A 10,266-nucleotide genomic window follows, 5' to 3' on the forward strand; every position below is an offset into this window, starting at 1 on the left:
GAACTTGTATTGAGTCTTCCACTAGTGATACCTATCAAGATAACTGTTGTCTGTACCCTGCATTTGATTATCATGGGTTTTCATCAAGGAGACTTTAGAGATACAGCGCGGAACCAGGCCCACCAGGACCACGCCGACCAGCGATCACCCCGTACATTAACACTGTCCTTCACACTAGGGACGATTAATAATTTTACTAAAGCCAATTAATCTATATACCTGTATGTATTTGGAGTGTGTGAGAAAACCGGAGCACCTGAAGAAAAGCCACCCGGTTACAAGGAGAACGTGCAGACTCTGTATAGACAGCACCCGTAATCAGGATCGAACCCGCGTCTCTGGTACTGTAAGGCAGCAACTTTACCGTTGCGCCACAAATGCAAGAAATTATTTTTAAAGCCTTTCCGGACAGGATCTGATCAATTCCCTTTTCCCATTTCTCCCATTTTCAGATTATATTAATTCCAATTGAAGTCGCGATCGAGGACTTGCAAAAGAAGACTCAGGAGTTAGCTTTTGCCACACACCAGGATCCAGCTGATGCCAAGATGTTGCAGATGGTATTACAAGGAAGTGTGGGAACCACCGTTAACCAGGTAAAGTGGCTGCAGTCTGGCCTTTTAAATTAAAGTTTAGTTTATTTCACTGGAATGTCAGAGGTTGAGGGGAGACTTGATGGATGTATATAAAATTATGAGAGGCAGAGATAGGGTAGACAGTCAGAACCTTTTTCCCATGGTGGAAATGTCCATCACTCGAGGGCATAGCTCCCCATTGGATTGCAAGCTTGTCGTGGTCGGGGAGCTTGTGTGTCTCAGTGACCCCCTAGAGCTATGCCAGTGGGAGATTTGTCTCCTGTTAGGGTCTCCCATGCAGGACAGGTAGAGGCAAGACGAAGAGCGATCCACTGATCCTGCAGGTTGGAGGTTGAACACAGGTCCACCCTGTCTCGTAAAACAAATGTGTCATGGAAACAGCATCTGTGGGAAACAACACTACTGGGTGGAGGACCTTGGTTGCTGCCCTGCATGCCAGGAGGCATAATAGGCAGTAAGTAAGTTATTAAGAGGGCATAGGTATAAGGTGAGAGGGGTACGTTTTAATGGAGATATACGGAGCAACTTTTTTACACAGAGGATGGTGGGGGGCTTGAGCACACTGCCGGGCGTGGTGTAGGGGGCAGATACAATAGTGGCGTTTAAGATGGCTTTCAGCTAGGCATGTGGAAGTGCAAGGAATAGAAGGATATGGATCATGTACAGGCAGATGAGATCAGTTTAACTAGGCTTCATGTTTGCCACAAACATTGTACACCAAAGGGCCTGTTGCTGCATTCCACTGTTCTATGTTTCTTAAAGTGTTATGTTTCCTTTATTGGAATAAAGTGGGTTTTTTTTGCCCTTTTTGAATAACAATAATTCTGCGTTTATTAAGTTCTGGCAGTTCCTGCAGTGTGGGTAACAGTAACTGGAATGGAGCATTTTTCAGTGGTGAGCAATTTGGCAGCTTATACACACGGGATCACATGCTGTTGGCATGACATAGATGTCATGTGTTTTACATAGAAGCTGTAAGGAGCTGAGAGAAATTGCCATCAGCTCAGTGCCATTGATGCAGTTCTCTTATTCACAAGTGATCTTTGGCCCATAGATCCCAGTTACTTCACTCAATACCCACGACTGTTGTATGTTCACATGCATGCAAGTACAAACCAGAATGCAAGTGTGCATTATGTTGAATGCTTCTTAAGTTAGCCTTGTTTAGTCATGATTTTATTACTTTGCATTTTTAGTTCATATATCAGGTCTCACAGCTAAAGAATCATAGAGATACAGCATGGAAACTTCGGCCCCCTATGACCCATCTACACTAGTCCCACCTGCCTGCGTTTGGCCCATGTCCCTCCAAACCTGGCCTATCCATTTACCTGTCCAACTGTTTCTTTAAATGCTGGCATAGTCCCTGCCTCAATTACATCCTCTGGCAGCTCGTTCTATACACCCAGCACCCCTTGTATGAAAAAGGTTCCCCCTCAGATTCCTATTAAATCTTTTCCCCTTCACCTTAACGTATAAATTAAAAATGCCATCTCAAAATTGCTGAAACTCTTTAATTAAAAGCTACCTGTAGTTGTGACATGGCCGAATTTGATTCATGAGTGCAAGTGGAAGGCCATTTATTTTTCTAACCTTGTTTCTTACTGTACATGGGGCAGCCATAGACGTTAGTTATATGGTTGTAATATTTTTACATCTGAGTGGTATCAAATATCATAGCACAAAACCAACACTTTTCAATCATACTGTAAGTACTGACTCAGGGGTTTATGGATCATTGAAACATCAGTGTCCCTACACAAACCTCCCTGCCATGCTATTTTAAGCTACCTTCAGGCAGTAGAACAGTTGCTCTCTGCACATGCTTTCTACTGACTTTGTTTTCACGGCTTCCAACAACATGTAAAGTATCAGTATAATAATGTCAGCCCAATATGTTGTGTTATGTTCTCCTTGTTTATCTGCCACTGCCCTCTTCAAGTCAAAGATCCCGAGGTCACTTTTGGCTAAACCCGGCAACCTTCTGCTTGTAAACTGAGGCTTTGCCTTCTCTCCAAAACCAGCTGAGTTCACACCCCTTGCATCTGAAATAGTTCCTGTGTCTACTTGCCCAAGAGCCTCGGGGTTGGATCTCCCCAGCACAGGGTCTTGCTCTCTCCTTCAGCACCCTGAATATCCCCCCCTATTATCAGCTTCCACTGCACAGTGGGTTAGTTCCACAGCCGGGCCTTCTGACCACATAAGTGGTAAAATGCCCATTCTGATCCATAAGGTTTTGCTTTCCCACCAAACTTGTGCGTTTTGAAGTACATCTTTTAATAGAACAGTTCGCCCTTGAAAGTTGAAGCATGAATGACAGTGTAGATAAACCACATTGCGTGAGGAGGTGCTGAGCATTCCAGGCACACACATTCCCAATCTCTGCTCCGTTATGTGATCTCAGGCTGGTCAGTGGCAGGCATTTTAATAATTGACCTTGAAGGCTCTAATGGGACAGGGTGGGTTCAATGACGAGGGAGGGAGGGGGGGGAAAGAGCACGTACTCGTAGTCACAGAGTCTTACACAGTGGAAACAGGCCCGTCGACATTACTAGCCCAAACCGCCTAACATGTCCCATCTACACTTTTCCCACCTGCCAGTGTTTGGCACATAAACCGGTCCTATCATAGAAACATAGAAAATAGGTGCAGGAGTGTACTTGTCTAAATGTTTCTTAAACGTTGCGATAGTTCCTGCCACAACCACCTCCTCTGGTAGCTCGTTCCATACACCTAACATCCTTTGTGTGAAGAAGTTGCCCCTCAGATTCCCATTAAATCTTTCCCCTTCACCTTGAATCTCATGGTTCTTGATTCCCCTACTGTGGGAAAGAGATGCTGTGTGTCTGTCTACCCGATCTATTCCGCTCATGATTTTATACACTTCGAAAATTTCACCCCTCATCCTCCTACGCTGCTGCTATACAGTGTAATTTTTGAATGGGCACAGGTTTGCGCTTGGCCACGTAGCCCTGACATTCGGAATTCTTCACTAGTACATGAAGACAGACCCCGTCAAAAGACTGCACTGCGAGCAGCTGGTATTCATGTCCTGAAAGATTTAGTGTATTGGTAAAACAGCTGAGAAAACGCTGGGAAGAAATTCAACTATGACTCCTTCAAACTGTATCCTGTGTATTCCGAGCATTTTCCTTCCATCCTCTTATAACCCTTCACCTTTGAAATATGGCATTGTCAAACCAGCTGGTGATTGAAAGTTATGAACAGTCCCTGGGTTTGTACAGTTGTAACAGATGTATCTGAAATAATGCTGGTTTTCCCTTGGAACTCTCTCAGGGGCCTTTGGAAGTGGCCCAGGTTTTCCTGGCAGACATTCCCGATGACCCCAAACTCTTCCGACATCACAACAAGCTCCGTCTCTGCTTCAAAGACTTCATGAAGCGGTATGTCATTATCTTTGTGTCTAAACTGTGCTGATTAATTCTGCGTTGCGCTTCACAACTTCCTTAACTCTGAAGGCACCAGCTGCATAAAGACATGCCTCTTTTAAACTTTCCCTTCAATTCCTCTGTCAAAATCCGCTGCCCTGCAGCTGAGACGAGCTCGATGAGCCTACACAGTCACAAGTCTGCATCAGACTGATCACGAGGAAGATTCAAGAAAGTGCAGATGTTGTCAAGTGAAAAACACAAAATGTCGGAGGAACTCAGCAGGTCAGGCATCTTTTCTAGAGGAAAAGGACAGATGACATTTCTGGTCAAGACCTTTCTTCAGACTGATAGGTGATGTTTTTGATCGCAATCCTTCTATGTACTAATATCTGAAGGAGGGCTTGACCCAAATCATCGCCTGTCCATTCCCTCCATAGATGCCTCCTGGGATGTCAGGACTTTCATATGAAGAAAGACTGGATAGACTCGGCTTGTACTCGCTAGAATTTAGAAGATTGAGGGGGGATCTTATAGAAACTTACAAAATTCTTAAGGGCTAGATGCAGAAAGATTGTTCCCGATGTTGGGGAAGTCCAGGACAAGGGGTCACAGTTTAAGGATAAAGGGGAAATCCTTTAGGACCGAGATGAGAAATACATTTTTCACACAGAGAGTGGTGAATCTCTGGAACTCTCTGCCACAGAAGGTCGTTGAGGCCAGTTCATTGGCTATATTTAAGAGGGAGTTAGATGTGGCCCTTGTGGCTAAAGGGATCAAGGGGTATGGAGAGAAGGCAGGTACAGGATACTGAGTTGGATGATCAGCCATGATCATATTGAATGATGGTGCAGGCTCGAAGGGCCGAATGGCTTACTCCTGCACCTATTTTCTATGTTTCTATGCAGCCTGACCCACTGAGTTTAGACAACAGACAATAGGTGCAGGAGTAGGCCATTCGGCCCTTCGAGCCAGCACCGTCATTCATTGTGATCATGGCTGATCATCCCCAATCAGTACCCCGTTCCTGCCTTCTCCCCATATCCCTTGACTCCGCTATTTTTAAAGAGCCCTATCTAGCTCTCTCTTGGAAAGCATCCAGAGAACCTGCCTCCACCGCCTTCTGAGGCAGAGAATTCCACAGACTCACCACTCTCTTTGAGAAAAAGTGTTTCCTCGATCCCTGTACACCAGCACTATCCTACACGCTAGGGACAATTTACAATTTTTTTTTACCAAAGCCAATTCAACTACAAACCTGCGCGTCTTTGGAGTGTGGGAGGAAACCAGAGCACCTAGGGAAAACCCACGCGGTCACAGGAAGAACGTACAAACTCTATACAGACAGTACCCATAGTCAGGATCGAACCAGGGTCTCTGGCACTGTAAGGCAGCAACTCTAACGCTGCGCAGCCATGATCTCAGGCCGATCGTTGCAGTTTGTCGGTGAACAGTGGCTGTAATCCAGCCTTTTTCTCTCAATCCAACCTTCTCACAGTGTAAGCAATGTACAGCCCATATCGGGAACACACTGGGCAAGGAGTGCAGGGCAAATACCACATCAACAAACCATATCTCGCTGCGGATAATATCAAACGGCACTGACTGCCATGAAAAGTCGTTGTATAATTGGTTAAATATGCTTGCACTTGAATAAACTGTGCTTTGTCTGCAGATGTGATGATGCCTTACGTAAGAACAAGACTCTGATCGGAGCTGACCAGAAAGAATATCACAGGGAGCTGGAACGTAACTACCACAGACTGAAGGAATCTTTGCAACCCATGATCAGCATGAAGATCCCCCAGCTCTACAAGACCCTTGTGCCCAGTACAAGTCACCGGTAAGGGGCTTCATGAATTTCTCGGCGTTTACAACATGGCCTCATCGATTTAATTCCATTTTGTTGTGACATTCCCACAGCCATTAAACTTTGCCTGTGCTTTATTTCAGAAATTCTTTCAGCAGATCGAGCTTGCGTAAAGTGGAAATCTGAAGATCCGGTGGGTGCAGTGGTTTTATTTTTGTTTTGACTCTCAAGTATGAAGGACCTGGAATGGAGGAAGAGTGAGGAAAGATCAAGGTTCAGGGACGGAGCGTTTGCTCTTTTTAAAGCCCCCTCCTCAGGACCACTTCGACGTAGGGCAGTTGTCGACTGCATCTTCACCTCCACCATCCCGTCACAGCGGACCAATGTCAAAGTTAGAAACATTGCTCCACGAGAGTCTGGCTGAGTTATTTTCATGTGGTCCTGAACATCATTCTACTTGTTGAACGATTAATTTGACCTTTTTATCAGTCCAAACATTTAAAGCAATATTATCAACAATGTGTTTGTGTCTGCACCTCGATACTGAAATGGGCTGTTGTTTAATTTGAGGAGCTTTCCTTGGCCAATGCACTTGTGCCCTGTACAGTACGTATTACCTGGTGTACTCTAAATGACACTAAAAGCCACCTGCAGCAGCTAAGCGTCGACTTGCTACGAGGTGTGAAGAGGTGGTGAGCTCGATCTTTCAAAATTTACTTTTGTTTTCATGTCGTGAATGTATCTTGAAATTCAGGAAGGATGCACTTTGGCACTGGTTTAAGTTTCTTGCTGCCAACTTAACACATACTCAGTCAATACCATCGCACTAACAAAAATCAAATACTTCAATATCAAATAACTTGGGGGAAAAAAAATTGGACCACTCTGGTGCCTCTCAATCTAAGTCATCCAATATCTGTTTTATAATTTATTACCAGTTCCCGTTGTGCACATATTTTATGTACTAATGACCTTTTAAGAAAGACTAAAAAATCACCCTATCATTCCAAGCGTTAACTCCTTTTCATTAAGTATGTGTTGGAGTGGTTTAAAGAATGACATCACTACAGTTATCTTCTAATGAAAGGTGCCGTTTAGTTTCTGCTCAGTTCTTACACTGTTTTCCTTCTTTGGAGTTATTTTTTTGATGATATAATTTAATCTTTGAGATGATTAGCACCAAGTGGCACTAGAGAGTGTCTGACAGGTCAGTCCTTCACTTTGCAACTCAAAAGGCACATGAATCCAATAGCTCTCCTTTTTAAAGATCTACCTGTTGGAAGGTGTTTGACAGTGTCGTCACCTGCTGAGGGGACATTTTGGCCAAGCCAAGCAGCCATTGCATTTAAATGGAAAGTCAAGAGTGTTTTATTGTCATTTGTCCCAGGTAGAAGAATGAAAGGTTACTCCTGAAGGAAGAAGGAGAATGTATGGAGCTGCAACCCATATCTTGAGAGTTGGCTGGTGGTCATCTTTGCTTCGATCTAACTTGTCGTTAAGAAAGGGAACGGCCAAATGCAGTGTTAGAGGACTGATCAGCATTAGTGATGTAAAGTTAATGCTGTTTCAGGTTTTTAAAGAATGTTTTTTATCAAAAACATGATGGTCTTACAGTAACTGTTATTTAATGCTCATGCCTGTTATTGGGGGCTTGGCTGACAAAATAAGCACTCTAAATAAAATATAACAACATCCGATGATTAATACTGTACCTGCAGTAACATATCAACTCACTTTAATCCTTATACAAGCATTTCTGTTCAAGTGCATTGATCTGTGTTAAATCCTTTAAGTTTAACCCTTCAATCCATTGCCACATTTTATGACTGAAGCACTCCAGACTCGGCATCCTCTTTCACATTGTGCGTCTGATTTTGTCAGAAGTGAACAAATTCCAGTGCTCTCCCTTCCTCTCTCGACTACCGTGTGGCTATAGGTAGGTCCTGAAGTCGGCATGTTCCCAGATTTTTATCCATGTTTTATACAGGCATCTCGTATCGCGTGTTGTAATCAGTTTCCGAGTCGAGGCAACTTCTTGACTTGCCCAGGGTAGAGGCAGCTTCCTTTACATCCCTATTCTATATGTGATGCAGATTAGAAGGCAGTGCTGAGTAAACCACTTTTCTATTTAGTTCACATTGCCTTTGCCTCTGGAGTACAACCTTTGTAGTTGCTGTCATGTGTTATCTGAAACCTAATCCTTCTGTGTAATTTCAAAAGAGGTGATTGTAGTCTTTACTCTTTTTACATGATTTATTCTTATTTATTCAGATTATTTAAGGATATAATGGAATATTTTACACAGAGCATGTTTATTTAAGACTGTGTGAGTCTGACACACTTTAAAAAATTCCAGTATCCAGAGGTTTTATTTGGTCCTTTATTAGGCCAGGGTTTTTCTCTACTCCCAAAGATTTACCAGATTTGTATGTTCTCTCAATTTCATAGCCCTGGCTACTTCAAACAGGAGGGAAAGTCTACCAATGCTGTGTTCACAGTGCCCAAGCAGTCGTATTTATGGTAGAATCAAGGAACTGCAGATGCTGGTTTACAAAAAAAGGACACCAAGTGCTGGATTAACTCAGCATCTCTGGAGAACATGGATAGGTGACGTTTCAGGTCTTCAGACTCTTATTGGGGGCACTCTCATTTGCAATTCTCCAGTGTAAAAAACACAATTACTACTGTGCAAATTTCCACTGCGAGTGGCAATGAAATGGCGGGGGATGAATATTAACATTGGAGATGGGTCTCGACCCGAAACGTCACCCATTCCTTCTCTCCAGAGATCCTGCCTGTCCCGCTGATTTACTCCAGCTTTTTGTATCTATGGTTTAAACAAGCATTGTAGTTCCTTCTTACACATTAACATTGGCTGGTTCTGCTGCTCTTTCTATGCGACGTACACATTCGCACACACATGAACGCACAGACTCTCAAAATGTGACCAAACATTTGTGGCCAGTATTAGACCATAATATACTAGGGAGGGAGGGGGGGGGGATTCGGATCAATATTATTAATGTCGGAGCAGCACAAGGATCATAAAGCAGCACCTTTGGAGAATGCAGTGGGAATTATCCCATGCTGGTTGGACTCTGTGAGAGATAAGGGAGTCCTGCAATGTTGGATTCGTCTACATGTCTCTCATTGTGCAGAAAGTGGATACGAATCAGTCAGCTATAATAATAATAATGGCTGTATTGAAGAGTTAGCAAGTCCTGATACAAAACCACTACTTAATGACACTGAATTTGTGTTATGAATTTGTTTTTTTTAATATAATATTCTTTTATATTACTTTTTCTTAATGTTATTACCATGTGAACAAGACTCGTAAACACATCAATGACTGATGGATGCAACCACTGAAACTGAAATAAGAAATTTCTATGAACACATTTGCAGGTCAGTTAACGAGAATGATATGCACCAATGTGGCATCTTCCTCGTAAGGCTCTTTGGACTCCTTGAACTGGGGGCATTATTCAAGACCTGGTAACCATTTTCCCGTGAACCTCCGACTGCTGTCTTTTTAATTAGATAATTAAGTTGCGGACATATGCGTTCATTACAGTGCTTCTTGGATGTACATATGTATGTGTTAACTATCTTATCATCTAGTTATGAAAGAGAAGTCCCAACTGATTGAGAACACTAAAAGGATATATCGTCGGACTGAGACTTCATCCTTAATGTTCACGATTTATTTTTAATTGAAGGAAAGCCGCTCATGGGATGGGACTCTTTGTTTACAGCAGACTGACTTTATTCTGCACTGTAGATAACTCTGTTGTACTGTGGAAACACAAGCACTCTCAGTTTACCAACCTACGGGCCATATCCAAAGTACCAGTCGCAGGGAGTTCTCGACTTCTGTGTGTTTCCCACCTTATCTTCAAAACCTGCTTTTCTCAGGTTGATTTGTTGATTCTGTATTTTGCTAGACAACCTTTGCACTTTTTATTTGTTGTGGAACAGGAATGGGTGTGAATTGGATTTAGAAGGGTGAGGGGTGTTGCATTATTGAAATGGATTTTTTTTTTTCTTTCAATTTGTAATAATCTGTGTTGTCAATAAAAAAAGACCAAACAATTCTGTCGTTGTAATGGTTACTTTTCTCCCACACTTCTCAGAACATCACCAAACCGCTGATTCTTGCTCAAAACCCTTGATGTTTCTAGCTGCAAACATGGTGGACAGTAAAAAAATAAGAATTCCACTATGTTTTGCACTTTGTGATTATAAAGCACTATTCATCCAATGAAAGATTCATTGTCAACTCCCTCTGGAGCACAGGACCTTCCAGGCATAAATCACCATTGTACGGCCAGCCCTGAACAAGCTTCACCCTCAGAAATACTGTTTTTAAAAAATGTCAGCCTGCTAAACCACAGCTTTGCCAGCAGTTAAAATCCTCAAAAATTTATTTTTTTTCTGATAAGGAGAAAGTAATTAGTTTTAAAAGAAT

General features: G+C 42.8%; 1 protein-coding gene across 4 annotated transcripts in view; it reads left to right on the forward strand.

The window, feature by feature from the left end:
* Positions 1 to 7,486, forward strand: part of LOC129714348 (dedicator of cytokinesis protein 7-like) — a 135,105-nt gene extending 127,619 nt beyond the window's left edge. For all 4 annotated transcript variants that reach the window (XM_055663893.1, XM_055663894.1, XM_055663895.1 and 1 more), the window contains 4 exons: positions 453 to 596; positions 3,894 to 4,000; positions 5,661 to 5,828; positions 5,939 to 7,486. In XM_055663893.1, coding sequence (XP_055519868.1) covers positions 453 to 596; positions 3,894 to 4,000; positions 5,661 to 5,828; positions 5,939 to 5,981 — 462 coding nt within the window. In that variant the 3' untranslated portion in view covers positions 5,982 to 7,486. The remainder of the gene's footprint in view (positions 1 to 452; positions 597 to 3,893; positions 4,001 to 5,660; positions 5,829 to 5,938) is intronic.
* The last annotated feature ends 2,780 nt before the right edge of the window (positions 7,487 to 10,266 follow it).

This window comes from Leucoraja erinacea, chromosome 39 (genome assembly GCF_028641065.1).
Source record: "Leucoraja erinacea ecotype New England chromosome 39, Leri_hhj_1, whole genome shotgun sequence".
Taxonomy (NCBI): domain Eukaryota; kingdom Metazoa; phylum Chordata; class Chondrichthyes; order Rajiformes; family Rajidae; genus Leucoraja; species Leucoraja erinaceus.